The sequence below is a fragment of the Monodon monoceros genome, unplaced genomic scaffold, assembly GCF_005190385.1.
Source record: "Monodon monoceros isolate NGI ecotype Baffin Bay Population unplaced genomic scaffold, NGI_Narwhal_1 Super_Scaffold_7, whole genome shotgun sequence".
In the NCBI taxonomy this organism is placed as follows: domain Eukaryota; kingdom Metazoa; phylum Chordata; class Mammalia; order Artiodactyla; family Monodontidae; genus Monodon; species Monodon monoceros.
In genome coordinates this window covers 18,615,080-18,640,184 of record NW_021703784.1, presented here as the reverse complement: position 1 = coordinate 18,640,184, position 25,105 = coordinate 18,615,080, and the positions used below count along the sequence as shown (strand labels likewise).

The following is a 25,105-nucleotide window of genomic DNA, read 5'->3' as shown; positions in this document are numbered from 1 at the left end:
CTGGGGCCTGGGAGGCAGAGTGCGCCTCTCCCATGATCCCCTTTTCTGTTCTCTCTGGGTTAAGGCTCGGCTGCAGCTTTACTGATTCTATTCTCTGCTAATTTTAGTTCAATAAATAAGGATCTGAGGTGGGGGCCATTCCGTGGGACACTCGTAACTCAAGAGCTCCTTCTTTCTAAAGGTGACCCCGGACTCTGAAAATGATTTTGGAAACTATAACTGTACCGCAGTGAACCGCATCGGACAGGAGTCTTTGGAATTCATCCTTGTCCAAGCAGGTGAGCACCCCTTATGGCTGCACCACCCTCAGCCTTGCCGGCCCTTTTTGTGACCTTCTGTGATGACAGGAGTGTGGGAAGAAGAGGGGGTGAGAGTCAGGAGGCTGGGAGCTCTGGGGGCTTTGAGGATCTGGACATGGGACACGTTGGGAAAGAATTGCATGGTGAGGTGGACCAGGGAGAGACAGGATATAGACGACAAGATTCCCAAGAGTTGAAAGAAATGAGAGAGATGTGTTTCGTGATTGGGAGTTACGTCCTGGGCCAAATCAGGCTCACCTGAGTCTCCATATATGTCCTTTCCACAGACACCCCATCATCACCATCCATCGACCAGGTGGAGCCATATTCTAGCACAGCACAGGTGCAATTTGATGAGCCAGAGGCCACAGGCGGGGTGCCCATCCTCAAATACAAGGCTGAGTGGAGAGCAATAGACGAGGAAGTGTGGCACTCCAAGTGGTATGATGCCAAAGAAGGTAAGTTGGAGAGTGCCGGTTTACTTTAGAATGATGGCTCTGGGCACACGCTCACCCCCTGTGTTCACCAGATGCTGGCACCCTGACTGCCCATTTGGGTAGGGTGCACACCACTCCCCAATACTGAGAGAGGCCAGATGCCACCACCTGCCGTCCTGTTGATGTTCCTATGCTGCAACACCATCACCGGCCCCCCAGGCTTAGGGTGTGTTCACATCTTATGTAGAGTTATTGGCCTTCTGCCCCCTGGTACTTCAGAACCTGGTTCTCGTGACGCTGCCAGGACAGATGAGGCCAGCTTAGCCACATGCCAAGCGGAAGCCCTGCTCAGGTGCTGAGCACAACCAGAGGAGTCCAGTCCGCCCCTGCTCTGCATATTTGAGTTCCATGCGCTTCAGGTTCTCTGCTCTCGCCCATCCAGTCCCGCTTGGGTCTATTCAGGGACTGCCCTGTAATTAACCAAATGACCAGAGCCAACAAGACAGGTCTGCTCTTACGTCAATCCTATGATATATTTCCAAACCACAGATTTGAAAAATAACCCTTGGGTGACTGCAATTTGAAGTCTCTGAGCTCGGATCATGTTTCCCTGAGGACTGAATATATTTATGTCTGACTCTCCCTTTGGGGTTTAATTGGAATAACTCAGTGAAGTAGGTTTTGTTTCTGTAGACATTTTTAATCCTGGAAATAAGGGTAGAATTGGGAATGGGCTAGGACACGGTGTCATAGCACTTCAGAGACATCTTCTAACCCAGTTTTACAGAGCATTCATCCTGCCAGGAAGCTCCTGTCACTCCTTCAGCTTTTGGGAGGGCTTGGAGGACTTTCTGGGTAATCAGGATTAGAGCTAGAAGGAAATGATCCTTTACCTCCCTGACTCCCCCCCGAAACCTCGTACCAAATCTGTGGCTTTTTTTTTTTTTCTAGTTAACTTTTTTATTGCGGTAAAATATATTTAACATAAAATGTATTATTTTAACCATTTTTAAGTGTACAGTTCGGTGGCATTAAATACATTTACGTTGTTGTGCAACCATCACCACTGTCCATCTCCAGAACTTTTTCATCTTCCTAAACTCAATACTCATTAAAGAATAACTCCCTATTCCCTCCTTCCCCCAGCCCCTGGCAACCACCATTCTACTTTCTATATAGTTGACTAGTAATAGTCTCTGTATAGTTGACCCTTCTAGGTACTTCATATAAGTGGAATAATACAACATGTGTCCTTTTATGTCTGGCTTATTTCACTTAGCATAATGTCCTCAAGGTTCATCCATGTAGTGTGTGTCAGAACGTCATTCCTTTTTAAAGCTAGATAATATTCCATGGTATGTATCGACCACATTCTGTTTATCCATTCATCTGTCAGCAGACACTTGGGTTGTTTCCACATTTTGGCTATTGTGAACAATGCTGCTGTGAACATGAGTGTACAAATATCTATTCCAGTCCTTGCTTTCAGTTCTTTTGCACATATATCCACAAGTGGAATTGCTGGATCAAATGATAATGCTATGTTTCATTTTGGGGAGACCTGCCCTGTTGTTTTCCATAGCAGCTACACCACTTCACCAACAGCCTTTTCCTCCTTTGTGACCCTTTCCATATTTTCATGACAGCCAGCGTGGAGGGCATCGTCACCATCGTGGGCCTAAAGCCCGAGACAATGTATGCGGTCCGGCTGGCGGCCCTCAATGGCAAGGGTCTGGGCGAGATCAGCGCAGCCTCTGAGTTCAAGACGCAGCCAGTCCGTAAGTAAAGCCAGCTGCCCAGCCTCTTCCCCTGGGGGTCAGGGGGGGCCATGAGTGGGCCCATCCACTGTTCAGATGACAGCTTTTTGTCTTTCAGACCCCTCTGCTCACGGTGGTCCCATCTCCTAGTTCTGTCGCCCTCGGTGATGGCTGATACCCAGGCCCCTCACTGTTGTGGCCTCTCCCGTTGCGGAGCACAGGCTCCGGACGCGCAGGCTCAGAGGCCATGGCTCACGGGCCCAGCCGCTCCGCGGCATGTGGGATCCTCCCGGACCGGGGCACGAACCCGTGTCCCCTGCATCGGCAGGCGGACTCTCAACCACTGTGCCACCAGGGAAGCCCCTGTCCTCACTTTCTTGAAGGGCTTGGTGACACCATCATAGCAGCTGGTCCAGCTTGGTAGAATAACAGCCAGGGAGGAAAACCACTAACACGTGTTCTTAAAGACAATAGGAAGGATCACGGCTGCGTGGTCGGGAGGGATTTGGGTAGATTTGCTTTTTGTCACCAGGGCCCTAAGCACCCGGTGACCTGAAGGAAGACGGTAAAGGCAGTGACAGTTGATGTCATTAGTTGTGGGATTTTTAATGCAGCAGAGATACTCAGTTATAGGAAGACGGAGCCTGCTGTAGAGTGAATGAGCAGCAGCAAAACCCCAACAAGGCCAATGGGAAAAACATGGCCTCTGACGTTCCTGCCTCTCCTCCCTTCCCACACCCAGAGCACAGTCGGGGTCTCCCTGGTCAAGGCCTCTTTCAGGAGTCGCTTCTTCCTGATCCCATTCAGGGTTGCAGCTCTGTTTGTCTCCATCACTCCCTGTTTCCTTAAACCAGGCATGCCGTACTTTTCCCTCCCTTCCCGCACATAGCCAGGCTCTGGGTGAGCCCTGGTCTAGTCCTATCCCTCCACAGACTGGAGTTCCTGCCCTGGGAGAATGGTGAGTCCATCCGGGTGAAGAAGGTGCTGTAGCAGACTCCCTCAGTGGTCACAGAGCTCCCTGGGCCCTCTCTATGACTCCTGGGATTAAAAAGCACGCGGGGGAATCCTTTGCTTTCTTCTCTCTGAAGCCGGGGGCCTGGGAAGTGATCCCCTTACCTCTTCCCAGAAGTAGAAAACCTGTCTCATCTTCCTCGTACAGGAATTGCTTCTTTCTGGATTTGAAGTAATTTGATAATTTGAGTTTCCAGCTCCGTGTGCTCTGCGGATCCTATTCATTTCTTTTACATCTTATTTTTTTTTCTTGGGTCTGTCTCTTGTCTTTTCTTTTCGTCTGTGTTCCATCCATGGGATATGCAGATAGCCCTCTTCCACGTAAGTGCCTCTTCATACCTCATTACCTGTTTCTATAGCGTTAACATCTGCTAGTTCTAGTTTTTAATTTAGTTCTGGTCCCTTTTGTCCCCTAGAGGCTGAAGTAGATGATATCGTCCGGGCCCTAACCACACTGACCTTAGTCTAGCTGTGCTCTTGTTAATGTCCGTAGGTTACTCCAAGAGGCTAACACTCGTCCTGTTTTAGAGCATGCAATTTTTGTGTCTTTTGAAATTGTGTTTATTTATTAATTTCTGTGTGTGACGATTACCCTGTGGCAACATTTTGCTGAGCCAAGCGTGGCGGAGGTGTGCAGAGGGTCTCTGAATAACAGGCTATAGCCCCGTCTCACCTTTAGCCGGGTTGCCAGAAAAGTGACCGCAGCCTCGCCAGGCCTCTGTTCAAAATCCCTTCATGGGCACAAGAACCCGGAAGGATGTTCACATTTGCTTTTAGGAGGTGAAAGAACTGAGCTCACTGCCTCTCCCTTTTCTGTCTGGCAGGATGGTAGCTGGAAGGTTCTAGGGAGAAGGGGTAGGGGAACCTCGTGTAGCAGCAGCTGCGGTGGTAAAGTGCAGCATGAACTTGGGTTCAAATCACAGGTACATGCATCCTGCAGGGGAGTTAAACCCCCAGTTCTGGTCAACTCTGTTCTCTAGCAGTAGGTTACTTGCAACGTGGATTTCCATGTTTGGGAAAACTGACCAGCTACTTAGTAGCTCTACTGCCAAGAATGCAGAAAGAGGGTGATTCTCCCCAGGAAGGACACCCTAATCGTGTAAGCTATAAATAGTGGATCTGGGAGCAGGGGTAACAGGAAGCACACCTGCTGCTCCGGGAACAGAACTGTGGTCTGGTCTCAGCCTGCATAGATGCCCCCCAAACTTTGCGTCCACTGAGGCTCAGCTTCTTCCCAGGCTGAGCTCAGAATGGTGGAGGGAAGTCTTAAGCTGCACACTCTTTTCATAAAAAGCTCCTGGCTCCTGAAAGGCACTCAGGGAAGCTTATCTTTTGGAAATTTATTCAGAAATACTGCAGCAACAGCAGAAACTAAGTAGCTCAGTGTAGGCGTTCTGAGATTTCGAGCAAGTGCTAAATCTACTCTCTCAGCAGAGTTGGTTCCTGAATGGACCGGTTCTGGAAGGATTCGGAATCGTGTGTTGGGTAGAGCTGACGGCTAGGACTGACGGCTGTGTGCTCTGGGCTGGCAGCTCAGCTCTGCCCTGAGTGCATTCAGAAGGCACGAGGGCACCTTCCTCCTGGATCTTTACCTGGTCTTCGGGTGTCCTCTCCTCTAGATTTAGCAGTGAACGAAGGCCGGCTTAGTTATATGACAGAGAGGAAGGCTAGGGTCAGGCCTCCTTCTGAGTGTCTAACCAGTAACGGGGTTTTGAGTACTGAATCGGAGGAACTGGGTCTTGAAATTCAAAGGTCATAAGCGGTTTTCATTCACTGCCAGCCCAGCCTTTGTTAGGGTGAGAATTTTTTGTTTGTTTTAAAAGCCAACATTTAATTTTTTTTAGAAAAGGAGACCTCTAGATTTTATTGTTTGTTGTCTGCCAGTATGAAGATGGATAATTAACCAAGATTCCAAGAAGTCCTTTGGAAAATGGTGGGGTCAGTTCTCTATTCCAAGTCAGTCGTGAGTGATACAGCAGCAGGCATTGCTAGTGTCATGAAAGGTCAGTTTTCTCAGTCACCTAATAAGGGTATGGCTTAAAGAACTAAAAGGCAAACTTCTTTTAGCTAAAGAGAATGTGGCGCAGTTTTAGAGTTGAACGTGCTGTTTTCAAGGGCCTGAGCGGAGTAAGAGAATACTATGCTCTCACTGAAGTTGGTTTTTATGGACTTTCCTTGCACCCTCATGGCCTTCCTAGAGTTGCTGAAGTGAGGATGTTTGCCCAAGGGGTATCCTGTCGTGCCCAGAGCCATCCTGAGAAAAGGTTACAGTTGGAAGGAAGATGCCAACGTTTGCCACTGCCAGAACAAACCCCAGTTATTGCTGCTAGAAAATGAGGATAAGTTTTAGGAAGGACCTTCTCTGGGTTCTCACTCCCATTCCTTGAAAGACACAAAGACTGTTTGAACTTGAACAAGATCGGCCATCAGTTTAGCTGTGGGCTTACACGGAGCCCAGGGACCAGGGGTGTTGGTTTCTGAATCTGGCTTATCTTGGCCACGGACAGTGCATTCCCCTGCTGTGATGTCGGGGTGCAGGTGCACAGCCTGCTCCTGTAGCACTGGAGGTAGGCGCTGGGTACACCCCACCTCCGAGGAGGAGACAGTATAGGGTCAGCAGGGGCTGGCACCCGGCACAGAGTCAATGCTGCCAGCCCCTCCGAGTTGGGAGGCGTAGGGGAGAGCCATTCCTCAGCATTTGAAGTTTGTTGAAATGTCTCAATATTAGTGTTGCTCTCATGGTTCCTTAATAGACTACTCCACATTTGGGGGCATGAATATGTCAAAACAGGGATGAGCAGGTGAAACTAGCCAATATCTCAAGGACACCTGCTTCGGAGCGGCCCGATTTGAAAGCCGGGCTTACCTGTTGGGAGGTCCCTTTGTTTCTGTGAAGGCAAAGGAAGCTGTGGCTCTAATGGGACAAATGGAATTCCAACCTGGGAAAAAGTCCCTGTTTCATGTATTTTTAGGCCAGGTGTCTGCGTGCTGTCAAGAAACTCTTAGGTGGAAAGTTCACAACCTCTGTTTGCCCTGAGAGGGGCTGCTTCCCTCTCAGAGCTGCTAAAGCCCTAAAGAAAGGATGTGACAATTTATTATGACTCTTTCCTCCACGAATGAACCACGCACCTTCAGAATCTCATTGCCTGAATGTTACCTCTTCATTTGCTTCCGTACCATGAAGCGACACAGACAATTTCTTTCCGGGTATAAAGGTTATAAATGAGTCTCTACTTTTTAAAAGAGGCATCTTGAGACTCTTTTGCTTTCACAGTTTGCCCCCTAGATGGCACATGGCAAGTAGAAGTTAAAGCATTGTAATATATTGTGGTTAAAGCACATAAAACCCTATCCCTTTGCCAGAATGATATGGACAATGACGCGAACAATTCAAGCCAATAAATAAATAAATAAAAAGGGAAAAAAAGGAGAGAGAGATACACTTTTACCAGAATTAACCAGGCTATCAAGTCATGATGAGTTAGTAGCCTGTCTTGCTCTGATTCCAGTGACATTGTACTCGATGGTTTAATGAGGTACCCTCATCTGGAAGGTACGAGAAAGACAGAACCATGAGTGTCAATGCAATGTTGGAGATGCGGTGATGTTTTTCCAAATTTTTGTACAGCTCTCCAAGGGGACTATGTGTTGTGATGGCTGATGGAACAACTTCTGAATGTTTGCCAGTGAAAAACTAAAGATGCCTTTGGTGTCCAAAACGTCTCAGATGCACCATTTTAAAGGTTCTCCATGCAGAAAGTTGGTTAGCATTAACTTCGTTAGTCCCGGCCCCTCGAACATTCCCTTTCTCTCGAGGGCAAGAATGACACCCGATGTTAATTTGCTTTGCCCCCTGTGCACACAGCAGCAGCCAGAGCATCACATTTCATAGGGTTTGGAGGGCAGCAGTGGCTGTCATGCCATCCCGATGCCGAACCATCCCTACCTCGCCCAGTCACAAACATTAAGGAGGATAGTTGTTTCTGTTTCATTGAGACCTTGAAATCAGAGAGTGAGACACACAGGTTGTGCTATAAATACGTGCCATCCACGTAGGTATATGCCTATATGTATACACATGAAGAGGTAGGTAATGGCAAAACCAAAGTGCTTTTCCCCTTTTCTGCTGGTTCACCTTAAGCTGGGGTCCAAGTTCCCTTCCCTCCTGACACCTGATCCGATGGAGACAGCTGGTCCTGTGGAACCGGCTCTTTGTTTTCAGGCAGGGTTGGAGGCCTCTGCAGCTGTTCCTGGCCCAGTCCCTTACCTGAACGGCAGGGCCTGGCAGGCGCACAGGCTCAGGGTTTGAAGTCAGAGAGGCCCTGCTCTCTGCTGGGCCGCCGGCCACCTGTTCTCACGCATGGGGTTCTCCTTCCCACTTCTAACTCGCTTCAGCTTCTCTTACTGACACCCCCAGGTTGCCTCTTCCATTCTTCCCTTCAGTATCTGTGTGCCTCGATGATCTTTTTTTTCCCTTTTTTTTCACCTTCATTTTTCTTTCCTCAGCGGCTCCTGCTAGCTCTTCCACCCCTGTTCCATTGTCTCATCCGGATAGTGAGTATCATTTTCTTCATCCATCTCTCTGCAGGTTGCTTGCTCTCTGCCAGCCACAGTGGGCCTGCCTCACGTCACCTCCCTTACCAGGTGATAATTCCACTCTGTTGGTGGAGAGCAGCACGGGGTTTTAGAGAAGCAGATGAGAAGTAGGCACAGGTCCGCTCAGATTCACGGTGGACAGCTCTCCCGGCAAGAGGAGGCGACTGGGAAGCGTGGCTCTGGACAGAAAACCCCGCAGACAGGCTCCCTGAGGCTGTGGCAGCCCCAGCCCTGTCCTCGGGATTCATAGCAGGCTGATTATTTGGAGAAGCCAAAGGAATTTCCCAAGAAAAATGTCTGTTCTGCAGGGTCATAAGAAATGTTTGGGTCACTGTGTTTTCACCCTTCATTTTAATTGGCATTGTTGGATTCAGACATTGAAATTAGACAGCGAGGTCTGTAGCTTTTGCTTTCTCCATAAATGCATATATTTCTCGTAAATGCTTGTGGGAAAAGAAGCAGTGTCTGCCTGCAAATGTGCCTAGCCGTAGGCCCTTAGGCACATTATTGAACCCTTTACCGGGGAGCCTTGTTTTTTCTCCTCTATAAAACACGAGAAGTAATCGTATCCCCGCCCCCGGCAAATAACAACAAACCTGGCGTTTATGAAGCTGTTTGCCCACCTAGGAGCAGGGCCAGTAAGCCGGCCGTGGTGTCGCCTGGTCGGTCTCAGGCTTTGTCACCCTCCCTGAGCCTCACTCGTTTACCACCTTATTTTATTCGGCTGCCCTGCCCTTTTGTTCCCCTGAGTCCCCGGGCGTAGGGAGAGCTCCGGGCCTCCCACTGTCCGGAGTTATGAACCCAGCACTCCAAAGGGAAAGAGCAGAGTGAGACAGCTGCTGAGCGAGACCCGGGGGTCACGCCAGCATGTGCGCAGAGCAGCAGGCACTGCAGCCGCTGGGGCTGCCCGGCTGACCCTAACCCCTTGGTGCCTCAGAAGCCCTGCACCTTGGGTGGAGCCTCGGGAGTGATTCAAGCCCCAAGCTCAGAGCCCTTTGTGACATCTACTTGACTTGGAAACAAGCCCGCCTACCCCACGCACTGCTTTCCAGGCAGTGGACTGTAGCAGCAGGAATTCAGGTTTGGGGACCAGGGTCAAATACCAGCTCCACTACTTCTGTATGTAACTCCATGACCTTGAATGAGTCACCCCACCTCTCCTCACACTTCTTATCTCCCAAAGGAAGGATAGATTCTACCTACTCTATAGGTATTTATGATAATTAAAGATTAAGTATGAAAAACACAAAACACAGTGCCCAGCACGTAGTAGCTAGAATTCATAGTAAGAATAAATGAGAGTTATGTTACTTCTTGCTGCGTGAGAATAATTTGTCAGCAAAATCACTGATAATCTCTTTAAAATACCTACATTCATATTGATAAATCAGGGAAGAAGGAAATGAGAGAATACCTGCTTCACCATCTCTTTTTTCTTTATAATAATGCCTTAATATATATACACACACATAGATATGTATTTATAAATTTAATTTATCTCCGTTCCCTCTTTCACCTTTCTGTGCCCTTTCCATCCTTCATGTTTCCATAGCAACCTGGCCTCTTCCTGCCCTTACCACCACCAAACCATCTAGTGAGTACAGAGCTTAGCTGCCCAGGGCCAGACTGCTGCTTGTGGCAGAGCCGACTCCTGGGTCACAGCGCTGTCCCTGGTTCCCTCCCCGAGTGCTGAAAGCAACAGTTGTGCATGCACGGAGGCTCCTTGCCTGCTGTGGGTCCCTAAGCATGCTGTCTGCCTGGCCAAGAGAGCAGACCCAGTGTCACCAAAAGAACTGGGGTGATTCTTGAAGAAAACTCTGTGCACAAGGAGACTTTTCCAAATTTATCCACAAGTTAAAAAACCAGAAAATGATTAGAGAAATGCTGAGGACACAAAAGGAGAGCATCTCGTCCCAGCTTTCATTGTCTCTCCCCCTCTGACTGACACACACACACACACACACACACACACACACACACACAGAGAGAGAGAGAGAGAGAGAGAGAGGCTAAAATAGAATAGCTAAAAGACTGAGAACAAGGAGGGAAGGAATAGAAGCTGGCTGCCTGGGGAAAGGGAGAGGGTGAGGAAGGAGGGAGCCTCTGCTCCCTGACAGCGCACCCTCCTTTGCCTCCTGCAGAGTGTGGCAGTGTGTGCCCCGAGCACGCGGGGAAGGAGAGGGGCTTCTAGCCTCCCTCGTGCTAGAAAAATTATGGCCTCAAAAAGCATAACCAGGCTGTGTCAAGTTTGTGTGCTGAAAGTCTAGATGAAAGTTCTGGAATTCATCTCCTGATGGCCAAACTGTACCATCTTTCCCATCACGGAAAACATTACACTTCATCACAATCTGTAACACGTTCCAAGCTAGTCTTTATAACGCTCTAATGATGTAGGCTTGTGCGTTAGGCCTTAAACTCCCTGACAAGTCAACTGGAACGTGTGTGTGTGTGTCCACAGCTGTGTGCGAGGTTTAGATTTTATAATACTTCTGAGTGCACAGGAAAAATGATGTGCGTCCCATCAAGGGTAGTCAGAGCAGAAGGCAGAAAGCAAGGATGCAAAGTACAGCTCCCACTCCACTCCCTGGGCCAGGGTTTCTGATACATAATTGAACAGAGAAGAAAAGAGTTTCTGCGTTTTGCACGGAGTGGTTCTCTTTTCTACTGCAGAACATAGCTGAGAGTCTGCTTTCTTGGTGTTCTCTCCGTGTGCGTGCTGCAGTGAATTTTAATTCCTGATGCTTTTGAGGTTACATTTTGTGAGCAGAGCAGAGCAGGCGACAATGAGCTGTGCTCACATGGGTTTAATTCAGGTGATGGGTTTCTCTGCATTTGGAAAAGGAATGAAATTAACAGCACCCTTTCATCTGCTAACAGCGATGCTCTAGTCCTTTGCAGCTTGACTGCAGTGTGTGCCGTGCAGAGCATAGCGGGAAAAGGCTACACAATGCATTTGCACAACTTGGGTCATATTTAAGGTGTCTCACTGTAGGTTGGTCTTCTCTGGAAGGAAAACAATCTTGGATCCAGATTTTTCCTTAAGGAGGAATTAGGTGTCTCTCCCCTCACATAGGTTTAATTTTTAAACATCAGGCATTTCTTCCCACAGGTAAAATGATTAGCAGTGACATCCAAAGAGAAGAAAGTTTGAGTCTTCTTTGTTTTGAACCACTTGACTACTGACCCAAATTGTAGGTCCCAGTGGATACCGGGATAAAGGAAAGACAGTCACGATTGGGCAGCAGCCTGTATTTAGCATGAACATATTTCTCAACTGTAAGGCAGAATGGAGCACGTGTGAATTGCAGTGAAACTAACAGCAGAGTAGCTGGAAGCATCCAAAAATCCATCAATCATCAGTCAGTAGGGTTGAATGTAAATAACGTCTTTTATTTTTGCTTCTGTGTGTGTGTATTGATTCATTTATAATTATGAATGAATGAAGGTAGCCTAAGTAAAATCAAAGGAGAAACTGCTCAGTTGTCTATAATCCCTGCAGGCACCCTTGGTTGGAATGTGCCAGACCCTGTGCAGTGTCGGACAGTGAGAAACAAACACTCTGATCAGCTCACGGTGGCAAGGGACTATGTCACTTGGTTGAAGCATTTCTCTCGAATCATTTTTAAACATTGGTGTGCTTTGGGCAGAAAGGTCTCTTCACCTTCCTTTTTTGTCCTCCTTCTCTCTTAACGCCAACTGGTAATAGCCAAAATGCCCCTTGGCCTGTGCAAGTTAAGGTGGGAAACCCAAAAGGCCTTTTGTTGAAGCAGAATCACTCAGCAACAAATCAGATGTAAATATAACATAGGACAAAAAGGAGCATAAGCAAATCCAAACAAGAAAGCTGTTTTTTTCATTGTAAAAATCAAACTCGTGTCTTATCCATTCACCACAAGTCTAAAATGCCCGAACATGTGTTTGATGTCAAATTCTTAGCTCGTTGAGCCAGGCGTTCAGTTTCTACTGCTTGGTGTTGACAGAGCTATGGTCTCAGCCTCCGGAAGGAAACCTATTCCCTTTCTGCACTGGCCTCCTTTTTTTATTATTATTTTGTTAGAATCTTTATCATACTACTTCATGGTTCTTAACTGTTTTCTTCATTGAAGTATAGTTGCTGTAAAAAATTATATAAGTTACAGGTATACAATATAGTGATTCACAACTTTTAAAGGTTATACTTCATCTATAGTTATTATAAAATATTGGATATATTCCCTGTGTTGTATAATCTATCCTTGTAGCTTATTTTAAACCAAATAGTTTGTACCTCTTCCCCACTGGTACGCGTTGTGCTAAGTGAAATAAGTCAGACGGAGAAAGATAAATACTGTATGATGTCACTTATATGTGGAGTCTAAAAAATACAACAAACTAGTGAATCTAACAAAAAAGAAGCAGACTCACAGATGTAGAGAACAAAATACTGGCCTCTTCTTTTATGTGTGTCTTGATTGGGGTTATCTCATGGTGGCCCCTAGGATAACATGGGTAGACGAATACGGCAGTGAGATGAGATCCCTGGCCACCTTCTCTACCTGCATCCTCCAACCCTCGCTCTTCCCACACCCGCCTCCTCATTGCGCCAAAGGAAACATGAAATGACTTCTTAATGTAATGCAATATTTTGTTCTTCCAGGGCACACGGTCTGCGCCTTAAAAACCATGGGACTCTTCCTTCATGACCATGCTCTGTTTCATTGCCCTTGTTTTCCAAGGATGCCGAGACATTTCTGGAATCTGTGAAGAATAACTTGCCTTGTTCTTCTCCTTCAACAGTCTCCTGGATTGACTTTGGCATCTGGGTCCTGACAGAGACACCTCCCCATTTCAAAACGAGTTTCCATGCTCCTCCTTGATGTGGTATTAATAGCAGTGTTGCAGCTGTTAGCTAATGCTTGTTGGCGTTGTTAACCAAATGCTCTTTATGATTTGTTAGTCTTCTATTTCTGGGCAGTTTTACTGCCCTTCCAATGTTTCCTATATATGCTGCTAATTTAATTTAATTTCTCCTTTTATTTAGTCTGTGATTTTGTTGTTGATTTTTCTCCCTGCCCATTGTTTACATCAGTTTTTAATTTTTTTGTATTTTCCATGTGATCTCCTCCACTTTCCTTTCAACCAATCATGTGCGTGCGTATCATGTGACTTTGTCATGTGGCTTGCATGGTGCTGGTGATGTCGTCCACGCTGGTGAACAGAAGGTAAAACTCTTTGTTCTGATTAGTGAAATAAATCTGGGACCACAGCCTGGCACGTAGGGCCCACTCATTTCTTCCTGTCTTGGATTTCCTAAGCAAAGCCACTTGAGAGATTTCCTCTTGTTCTCAATCAATGCAAATCCAGAATTCATCATCCTTCGTAGCCTTTACATGACAATTTGATGCCATGGCAGCCTTTGGTTTAATGGTTTTTGCTTCAAGAAATTTGGCTACAGTAAAATCACTTTAGCCATGGCAGAATTTGCACCTTTGAATTTTTACCAGATAGCTCATAAACATTATTATTTCCCAGAAAGCAATGTTGCAAGTGAGCTTTATAGCACTGTTGTTTAACTTCCGTAGTTCTACAAACCACAGCTGCTCTAAAATGTCACATTTCCATAAAAACATAACATTGCTACAGAGAGAAACGTATCAATCCCAAAGGTTGTATTTGCTCAAAACCAATGAGACAGTTTCATAAAATTCATGCAGATTGAAGGCTTTCTGAAATGAGAGATTGAAGAATTTGGAATTAGAGCAGTTTGGCTGTGATGGCCGAGGTGTCACTTTTCAAGTGACCCACCTCCCACTCCAGGCAGGAGGGAAGAAAAATCAAAGCAAAAGTCAATTTTTGACAATTACCATGACTGGAGATCCATGTAATCCAGAAGCACACAATTGACCCTTGCAACAAAGGCAAAAAAAATTATAGCCTGATTAAGTGCACAGGAGTGACAAAATAATTAGTTAATATTGTGACTGTCACAACCTTTTAAAAACATTTCTTATTTACCATGAAGAGTAAAGGAAGCCTCTGCTCACCACTTCCCCCAGTAAAATCAAACATCCATTCAAACCTACCCTGGGAGTCACATGCGTGACTAACTGAAAATTTGTACTTCACGTCACAACCTGAGACACACGGGCTAAACTGATTACAAAAGCGAAACTAACACCAGTAACCCCCCCCCCACCGCCCAGGGCGCCCGTGCATGCGAGGGGTCCCCGGCGACCTCGCTTCTCTGAGAGCTGATCGGGCGACATCCACACGAACAAAACCATCGGCCGTTCGTCTCGCATGTGCTCTGTCCCTGGTCTGTCCTGTGTCCCGTGCACCCCACGTGTGTGAGCCCTGTGTGTGCCACCCCTCGCCCTCTGCATTGACACCCTCTGAGGACTTCAGCTCTCTGGGCATGGCCACCGTGCCCCGGTTTAGTCCCATTTACAACCAGACTCCTGGACAGGGTCTTGGATGGGAGGCATCCTCGTTTCCAAAAATGGAGATGTTTAACATTTACATCGTATGAAATAAAGGAGGGATGTCCCCAAATCAGGAAACCTCCATAGTGCTAAAACCTTGGACCTAGCTTAAAAAATTATCTTAATCTGTGAGTCTTAGGGCAGAGGAAAGAACATTGGGAACCTATGATTGTATAAACTCCAAGTCCCACACACAAAAAAATGCGGTTTCATTATTTCCCTGAGGGAGGCAAGCTCTTTTCAGACTTGGGGTGACTGCTCAGAGGCTGAACCTTTCTCCTGAAATCTGAACTGTACACAGATATTGGGTTGAAACCCCGTAGTTTCGTCTGTAAAACCAAGTTGGGTCATTTCTGTGCAATGCTGTGATTCAGAATGAAGCGCAAGGTAGAAGCTCATTCACACCTCTGAGGAGAGATCTCTTGCAGACATTTTAAGCAAGGCTAGAAGTGTTTGAAGGTGTTTCCCACAGTTGCCCTAGAAACACACCTTAGCAGCGGTCTTGGCTGTCAGTAGAAAATTTGGCCGGTACTAAAAAATCACCTCGGGAGCCTGTGGAATTCCGAAGCGTGATCACCCCCTCATCAAACCACCCCTCTCCTGCCATTTGCAAGGGGGCAGGCAGAGGACGGTTGCTCAGATGAGCAACAAGCAGCAGGAAATGGCCTTTAATAATAAACTTGAAGGGAGTGGAGAGGCTGGAGCAAATAAGATTTACAGAGGAGAAAAATCTTAGTTAGGGATGGTTCCTCTGGGCATTAGTAAGGGTTTCAGGTGAGCTAAGCCTAATGAAGAGGGTTTAAGTGAACAGTGGGTTGGTTGTATGCCCACAATAGATTAAATCCAGTGTCCACTACCCTCCGACCCCCCGCCCCCCCGCAAAATTGCCTACGATGTGATTAACGTATGGCAGGTGTCCGTGCACCTTCTGTATCCATCCAGAAGAAGGGAGATGAACACAGGCATTGAGCACAGCCCAGGGCCACTTGGCCTCTGAGCCCACAGAGCTCTGCAGGGAGGGGTCCATGGCAGGAAAGCTCAGACACCTGGCCCAAGGGCACAGGCATGGGTTTGTTGGAAGTGTAAATTTGAGCCCCTGATGCCAAAGTTTATTTCTGGTATCATGACATCACACAACAGCGGGTCCCGCTTCCTCCATGCCCCCATCAGCTACCGAGGACTCTGCATAAATGGGACTCCCTTCCCACCAGCATGTATGTGATGAGATGCCCCCTGCACCCCCCTGTTCGTGTGCTGCATGTTTGAGCATGGATCCCTCCCCACCCATTTATAATGATCTTTTTTTCTTTAGCTACTGACACTGACTTGTACTAGGAAATGCTGATTCTGATGAACTAAACTCTTTAACACCCACTCTTCCTTCTTAGATCGAAAACATCACTAACCATCCCTTCCACTGCCCCCTCCTTTATTTTTTACAGCTGTGTGTCTGGATTGCCACGGTCTTTGGCAGGTCGACATAGACTTTTCACCAGGGGTTCTGCTCTAATTGCCTTTATTCCTAAGGATTCCCAGCACTGATGGTTACCAGGATAGAAAGCTAGCATGAAGGGACCAAGGCAGTGATGTATATCAGCCCGGATCCTGTGGGCAGGGACCGCGGGGTTCAGACAGTGCCCGTTTCCCTAGGGTTTACCAGCGTGAGGGCTAAAACCTCCCAGGAGCCTCGTACTTCTTAATAACGGACCTCACGTCCATGAAATAGCGTTGGAGATGTTCACGCACCCACCTTGTGACCTCGGAGGCAGGAGCCAAGTTCATTGTTAGTGACGGCGGTTATTTCTGTCTTAACTTCCTCAGCCTGGACCAGCCCCCAGACCACGAGCCATACCTCTGTGGCCGTATTTTCTTTTTAGGATGATGAAACAAAGATAATTGATCAATGAATCTGTTGGTGTTTTCATGACACCCACGAGAAGGGAATTGGCACTTTTGTGGTTCGGTCTGTCAGAGTTCATTTGTTGCTGTTTAATTCGTCCTCGGTGCTGCCAGGCCTCCCCCCCCCCCCCCCCCCCCCCCCCCCCCCCCCCCCCCAGCACACACTCCCCTTCACAATTCCCAAGAAAACTCACGCTGGGAAGATTTGTGGGCTGGATGCCTCCATGAGCCTGGCCGCAGAGAGCCAAGCATCCTTTCTCTGTAGAAGTGGGGGACCTGGCCATGCCCATACCCGCTCGTTCTGTACCCCAGCACTCCCCAGAGCCAGGGACTAGGATGGCAAAGAATCAGGTCATGCTAGCACAGCAAATCCTTAACAATTAAGAGACAAGCGCTCAGGAGAAAAAGAACGCTTTACTCCAAAGGCCTGATTTGGGGGAGCGATGCTCGAGACGAATGGATGTCAGTCCAAGCACTGCGGGCTGCTCTTTGGGAGTATTGGAAAACCACCTTAGTCTAGAATAGCCAGGTAGGCTGCCAAAGCGGCATCAGGGAGATGTTGAGGGTCCAGGAGTGTATGTGGCATAGATCACATTCGTCTGTTTGACATTAGGGCTAAGAGGTTGGTCTGAGGAAGGAGAGTTGGTGGTCTAATAACTAAGTCCTGATTCCCTTTGGTAATTTGCTGATCCCATAAGGACCAATCAAACTTTGAACTTCTTGATGTAATTTTAAATGCTCTTGAATTGGAAACATCAAACAAACGTCATATCAGAACAGTTTAATCATACATTTTGGACTCTTTAAAACAGTTTCAAATTGCTTATAAGAAATAATCAGTAAAGGGGAACAGGCATTAGGAGAAACAGAACGAACAGTATTTTTAATGCCAGACAATCCTTTTTGGTAGTGAAAGATTCTAATGCAGACCCTACAACCATCATTGGGTTCTTCTCAGATGCACCAAACCCTGTGTGGGTCCTGATGGGAGAGGAAACAAAGTGGGTGAAGACAGAACCCAGGTCCAGCCTGTCTCAGCCTATTGGCCCCACAGCATTTCATTCAGAACATACAACTCTTGGTCCTTGGGCTTTTTGAGTGAGAAGTAGAATATTGTTTTCCTTCCAGAATTCATAGTTGCTGTTCAAAGGCCCTGGGTTTGCTAGAATTTTTTTTGTGGAATTCAGATATCCAGCAGTAGTTTTCTGGTCCCAGGGCTTCTGCTGACGAGGAGAAAGACATGAAGCTGACTCTGATTTTAGGGCCAGTAGCACCATAATTACAAAGAAGAACCTGCAATCTACATGGCCAGAAATACACATTTCAATTACGGTTTCTAAGGGGAATTTATAGGACCTGCCAGTAATATTTTTGACTGTATGCGGTCTCTCTGGTACATTCTTTTTTTTTTTTTTCTTGCATACACGATTTACATTCTTCTAGAAAATACCAGAATTGCCTGCTATTTCATATTTGTTATTGACAAGGTTTATTTTTACGAATACCACTGTTTTAGTCTTTACATAAAATATTTAGGGAAATAAATTTGACTCATGGCTGAAGCTAAGCTCAGGGTATAATTAACCCCAGGGGTTTTCTTGGCGCCACCTGCCGATTGCTGCTGATTTGCAAACCAGCATTTACAAATAATTACAATATTGGTTTTGCTGAAATTACCCATAATGATTTCAATCAGAGCAGCCATCTCAGAACAGAGTGTACGCTGGGACCCTCTAAATAATTTCCTCTCTTAATGTGTTCAATAAAGCAGCAAGCCTCCTGAATGCCAGGCCCGTTTCTTTGGTGTCAGCCCCCTCCCTCCTCAGGCGTGGCTGGAACATTCTTTTTGCAGAGAGCTTAGGAAATCGTTTCTTTAACCCCATTTCTAATCTTTAAAAAAAATTCGCTGCCAATAAACATTTGAAGATGAGTAAGACAATTGATTAAACAAATATTGCTCTTTCCACATCTGTATGTCCTTAGAACAAGTTGCATGGCCATAACGTTGGTCCAGATCTCTATGATATTAGTTGAATAGGACCATCCTTTAGAAATACTGTCATAGGAAGGGTTAGGTTTCTGTACAAGGGCCCCACCGTGCAAAGAATTGAATAATAATTGAATAACTAAGTTTTTTCATTTGGCAAACAAAAACTTGTCTTAATCACCTTTGAAACTCGAAAGCCTAATGGACTATCCGGTACTTAGTATGTACGGAATGTGCATTTGATGAATAAATTACCTTTAAAGCACTCTAAATGATATGATATAAAATACTCTAAATTCTATGAGAAAGCAATACACATCAGGGTTACGTGGTAGTCACTCAGCTAAAATGGTGGCAAATTATAGTGTTCTAACTTTTATAAATGTTAGAACTATGTTCTAACTGTGGTATAATTTTTAGCCGTTGCTCTGTGATTCCCGCTATATTTTTCTGAAACAAATCCAAAAATAGGACAGCACCTTCATCGGGGCTCTTGGTTTTTGCAGGGATTCCTTGGCTAGATTTTTCTTCATATGTTTTTGAAGACGCTTGGGGTCTTTTTTTCAAAGACAGGAATTTTTGGAGATAACTTTTTTTAAAATTGTAGAAAAAATGGGCATCTCTGTGCCTAAGTGATATGGAATTGTTGATCGTGCGGTGTATCTCCCTAAAATTGACTGAACATCCTAGATTTGGGGTTCTGTGTTTTACAGCATCATGAAAATAGCCAAGGTGTTCTCGATAGCTCACCCTAGCACAGTGACTGTCACAGTGTCACGGTGATATCAGAGTGAGGAGGTGCCCTCGGGAGCATCTGGTATTTTGCAAATGTGGAGACTGAGGCAGTGACCTAGCCAAGGCACTAGACCCCCTGAGCTCCACTGTGGCATCCTTAGCATTCAGTTCTAAAGGGAGCTTCACAACATTGCAGAAAGCCCCTCTTCTAAGTAGACACTCTCCCCAAAGCAGGGTTCAATGTTTTGCGGTATTGATTCAGCCCTGGAGAGGCATACGGCTCAAATCTGAGAGAAGATAGTAAGGAAGGTACAGACAGAGCAGCCCCAGTGGAATAATCTCTATTTCCCTTCCTAGGAGGCCTTGGGGGAAGGACTAGGTCCTTGCTTGGTGAGCGTGTTGGAAGGACAGCCGATGCCACCTCCTTCCCTCCTTCTGAAGGCAAAGAGACCATTAATCCCAGAGTCAGTGTTGCAATTCTGAATACAGAGAGTTATAATGATTAATGTAAGTCTTCATTCAGTCCAGGGTCACCAACATCCTGTTTCACCTGGGACTAAGGGTTTGTCCATGGTAAAGGACTGCAGTGCTAATGCCTGGAAAGTCACAGGCTAACCAGGACGAGGTGGTCACTCTAACTGAGCAAGAGAGTAGAATTTGTAAAGTTCTACTGCATCTCCTATTCCGTTGTTCAGCATCGTTGAATCTACACAGACCTCCTTCCCTACTCTAAAATATACTCCACTTTGAATTTCTTTTTTGGCACTGGATATCTCTAATGGTATAAGACATAATTGAAATATTATCTAAGACTTAGAATGGTCCAAAAGAATTTGAGAAGCGTATGCACCTTGACATTATCTAAACCAAATCTCTAAGTACTTTCCACTGAATAGTTGGTGCTGGTGGCTAGATAGTGGCGTAAAAGCAGGACAGGTCTTCGCCTGAAGCCCTTTTATCTTTTTGCTTTTCTTTTTCCTTAATTACTGATTGAAGAAAACAAATAATAAGCACAAATTTTAAGCAGACATCCCTCACACATTAAGATTACACAGCCTCCCTGTTGTTGCTTTTATGTGTCCCCATGACTGGTACGTGTGCACCAAGATCGCCTCGCGATCCTGTTAATTGAGCTTCAAGGTGGTGTGCGTGCTGCCGACCCAGGCCGAGTAGCAGGGCTCTCGTTAGCTTTGTCTCTGGTTCCTCCTTGTCTCAAAGGGAAAAGTAGGACACTCGGCCACTGTAGGTTCTCAGAGTAGCTGAGTGAGGACAGTGGGCTGGACTGGCCTTACCAGCAGCCTTCTCATTAAATTACCAAAGGTACACTGTGGGTGATGAGGCCCAAAGCCTGGTGACAAGCCTCCCCTGGCTCTCCTATCCCATGTCTGTGATTCTGTCTTCCAGAGAGCAAGTGAGGACCACCCACCCAGAAGGTAACTCTTTTATAGGCTCTCCAAATTTTCTGTCTGAGGTCATGAAATAGATACAGAGATGCTTTCCACAGGAAGTACAGGGTTCCCAAGTGTTGTAAATCTTCATTTTAACTCTTTATAACAGACATTCTCTCATCTCATTGCTTTCAACATATACTAATGAAATAGTTTCTCTTAAAGTCAATCGCCCTCTTCCTGAAGAACCATCCCAGCCCTGGTAGTTTGTCACATACAAGCTCATCTTTCTTCTCGACCTTGGATTCAGAGTTCTACTGCAAGGAAAAGAGAAACATTGACTTTTTTCTGCTGAGAAATGCTAAAGACATATTTCCCTCTCTCTCTTCTCACAAATAAAAAGACTTTAATGATCGTTCCATTAATACAAGGTACCAAGGATTATCACTCAGGCTGTTGAGCCGCAAATGCCGGATACTTACAAGAAACTTGCCTGCAGCAACTCGTGCTTTACTTAATCACAACTGGAAACTCGTTATTTTTTTTAATGAATCTAAGTAATAAAATTTAATTCATACAAAGATGGTCACAAGAATGCAGCATCATTCCACCCCAGTTAGGGATTAGACCGCTGGGATGAATCATATATCCAGGGGGAAAAAAATGGGCTGTTTTGAAAACTTATTTGATGGGTATAAGTTTTCTCCTTAAATGCTTACATTTTCCCATATTTCAGGCTGTTCCTCAAAATGTACCAGGTTCATAAAAGTTAAATCTGTAGTTGTAAGAGCAGCTAAAAGAAAATACAGGCACGTGACAGAATAAAAACCAAAACAACAAAAAAACCACTTCTCTCTAAAATGGTAAAAGAACTATGCTACTAGGGAGGGCGGTTTCCCAGAACATTCCCAAAAGGCATTCTCACTCTGGGCTAAGTCTGAGGCATCCAACTGGAATTCAGAGTTTTATATGTATTGCTTTTTAACCATTTGAATTGCTGACAAAGCAAGAGGCCAGCCCCAGCCCATCACTACCTCCCATTCTGTTGAATCCGATTTTCATTTTGTGGATGAAAATGTCATGCGAATTACGTGGCTGTTTCAGGGGAACCCAGTGCACCTAAGCTCGAAGGGCAGATGGGAGAGGATGGAAACTCTATTAAGGTGAACCTGATCAAGCAGGATGACGGCGGCTCCCCGATCCGACACTACCTGGTCAAGTACCGAGCGGTGAGTGGCCTCCTTCCCGGGCGTCACACCACCCCGCAACCCTGACACCTGCCTTCTTGGCGCAGCAGCGTGCAAAGCCCAGGGGGGCGGGGGCAGCCTCTGTGCCTGGCAGGTGGCTCCTGGGTCCGGGTTAGGATTTTACATTCCAAGATTGACTTGCAGACTTTAGGTCATGTCTACGCTGAGACCATTTTTTTTTTCAGTCCCCTATTTTATATTTTTTAATTGAAATGCAGTTGATTTACAGCGTTGTGTTAATTACTTCTGTACAGCAAAGTGACTCCATTATACATATATATACATTCTTTTTCTAATACTCTTTTCCATTATGGTTTATCATAGGATATTGAATATGGTCCTCTGTGCTACGTATAGCGTGGATAAACACACTGAGACCATTTTAAAAACCCCTAAAATGATTTTGGTGATGACAAATCCATACCATGATTGATTTTTCTGCTTCCTAAATTTTTCTATGAAGTTATCTTGCCATCACCCAGTACTTTTTGCAAATAACATACTGATATCTGATAATCACACTTGGATAAAGTGTGCATCATAGGCCAGGCGTGCAGGCCCATGATCGCATGCATTTTCTTCTCCCCAAGAACCCTACGAAGTTGGTCTTAATGATTATCCCCACTTTACAGAGGAAGTAAGTGAGGCTTATGCAGTCAGTGACCGCATGACTCATACAGCCAGGAAGCCAGGGTTTGAATCCAGGTCTGTGTGCCTGAAGAGACGGGGTCCTTAGCCCCCGGCCTGGGCTGCCTCAGGTCCTAAACCAGCTCCTTCCCTCACCCCACCCCCAGTGCTCGTGCAGCCCACCTGAGCTGTTGTCACCCTGCTGTCCGGCTACCAGTGAGCCTGGCCATAAGCCTTTTCTTCTGGGTTTGCCCACCACCCATCTAAGATTTCTGACATTCCACCTGTCATCCCCGACCCCCAAACTGAAAATCACCCCATTGTGGCTTTTTGGGTTTTTTTGGTTTTAGAATGACCCTTGGCCATTGCCTTCCACAACCAATTGCTGAGAGGTTTAGAGGCAGCATCTGAGCATTGGAAATAGCCTCTCGCTAGGATTTCTTGCCCATAGAAAATAATGAACTTGAGAGGAGTTTTCTTTCTTCAGATAGCCCCCAAAATAGGCTTTTCCCGGGAAGTTTGACTTACTCCCTCTCTGCCTTTTGATCAGCCTTGCTTGAAGTGCCATGGGAGCCCTAACCCGGTTATGTTTACAGAGAGTCCGCGCAGCACAGAGCCCTCCCGGGCACACGTCTCAGCCGCTGGGCAGCCTGTCAGTCCACTCAGCCCTCTCCTCCTTAACTGTGAAGTCAGGCGCGAGCCTGTTGTTGGAGGAGGAGCCTCAGTTGACTTTCCTAAGGCCCAGCCCAGAGGCACCACCATCTGAGAGGTCCCTGTGGTTTCCTTGCTGTGGAGTAGGATTCAGGGACTGGGCAGGTGGTCCCATGGAGCCCACTGGAAGTGGGCAGTGTAAGGGGAGGATGTTATTATGTGTTGTTATGCCGATGTGGCCCAACAGACATGGGACCCAATTCCAGCTTTACCATTTAGCGGCATGGGACCTGTATAGGTCACCCAGTCTTCCATAATCTCCATTTCTCCATCAATAAAATGGAGAGAGCTTATCAAGCTGTTGTAAAGATTAGTTATAACGTAAGCAAAGAACCTGAAATGTGCCTGACACCTGGAAAACTCTGTACGTGGTAACTGTGATAATCACTGCTATGATGCAGGCTGGGGCTGGAAATATCTCCCTTATGAGGCCACATCAGGTGTCAGTGTTCCAGAAGAGCCGTCCCAGCTGTGCCAGGCAGGCCTGCCTTAAAGAGACAACTGGGGCAAAGCACTGCGATATGTTAGACTTCGACAACCGTAACTGTCCTCTCCCTTCCACCTCAAAATCCTAACATTTGCTGAACATTACTATTATTATATATTATTAATATGTATTACGTAACGTAACGTTTGCTTTATATTCTGGCTCTGTCTTCTGTATGATGTTTGCCAAGGAAAGAAGCCTTTCAGAGAAAGAGGACAAGAACAGCTGAATTTCTTCATTTTAAATTAAAATGGGGTACATGCTGACACGCTCGGGAGCCAACTTAGAGCCATAGCCTGGCTTCCAGTTAGACTCTGAGGACATAAGCACCCCCTTCCAGCATTTCCCCACACTGGTCATGGCCATGACACGAGTGCTATCCCATTCCTAAAGGTATCCCTTTGGCTGGTACAAAGCATTTTTCTGGGAAGACGGCTGGCTTTCCTATAATGTAACTTTTCCTGCAGCCTCAGCCATGGGCTAGACCACCTTCCAGGTGACACTGCTAGCATGTTCTGCCCTTCCGGGGAGCAGCCCATCATCCAGTAGACATGCGTCGACAGCTCCCACCCAGAACAAACTCACTGGCAAACGTGTAGGATAGAACTGGAAAGAACATTTGAGAAAAGAGGGGCACCTATAACTCCAGCTTCGTGCCTGAAATTATGCCCTGGGCAGTGCTCTGCTGAGCTGAGTGTACCTTGCAGGCACTCTGGGCACCTCAGCCTTGGACCTGACAGAAGAATTCACACCTGTGACACCTCCAGCTCCAGTCTCAGAGAGCAGGTCACACTGCATGGAATAGGACAATCCAGTTCAGTGCAGTAGATGTGTGTTGAGCTCCCTTCTACGAAAGGCTTTGGGCCCAGAGGCTCTTGGCCACAGCTCGACTGCCCATGTGGCTTGGGGAAGTCACCTGACCTCTCCCTCCCTTCCCCGTCATCAGCTTTAGTAAGGGCCAGGCAAAAGCACTGGCAGGCTTGTTGTATGGATGCAGTGAGAAAATGTGCAGAAAGCCTTCAGTCCAATGCCTGGCACGTAGTGCGTGCCCCATAAATGATAGTTTTTATTTTTAATAAAAGTGGAATCTGTGCAGTGTTCCCATGTCAGGGAGGTGAGTCACACACCTGAGTGTGACCCACATTCTGAAACAGGACAAGAAACACAGTTGTTGGATTACTCTTCTAGGTCGTCCTTAGGCCACGGGCCAGCATTCCAGAGTGTAGCTTGGGTCCCTGCACGCTCTCAAGGTGGTGCACGGGACATTGAAGGGTTGGCCCCATGCCACACTGGCGGTCTGCCGCTGTTTGTATTTGCAGGCAGGCAACGTTGACCTCCTGACCTGCATGATCATTTACCTTTGGGTTTTTCAGGCCGGTTAAGAGTAAAGACCATGTCCTATCTTTGGTTTTTATTTCTGACTCCCTTATGTTCCTCCTGTTAGCTCGTCTTAGCAGCGATTT

General features: G+C 46.5%; 1 protein-coding gene across 8 annotated transcripts in view; it reads left to right on the top strand.

Moving 5' to 3' along the window:
- The window catches only part of NCAM1 (neural cell adhesion molecule 1), a 324,416-nt gene that overhangs the window by 283,057 nt on the left and 16,254 nt on the right, over window positions 1-25,105 (top strand). For 5 of the 8 annotated variants that reach the window (XM_029209095.1, XM_029209098.1, XM_029209097.1 and 2 more), the window contains 5 exons: window positions 182-278; window positions 587-757; window positions 2,383-2,514; window positions 3,472-3,474; window positions 21,675-21,799. In XM_029209095.1, the coding sequence (XP_029064928.1) occupies window positions 182-278; window positions 587-757; window positions 2,383-2,514; window positions 3,472-3,474; window positions 21,675-21,799 (528 nt within the window). Of the gene's footprint in view, window positions 1-181; window positions 279-586; window positions 758-2,382; window positions 2,515-3,471; window positions 3,475-3,810; window positions 3,826-8,010; window positions 8,059-9,652; window positions 9,695-13,298; window positions 13,302-21,674; window positions 21,800-25,105 lie in introns of all 8 variants that reach the window. The other 3 variants (XM_029209096.1, XM_029209099.1, XM_029209101.1) reach the window with 2 other exon arrangements.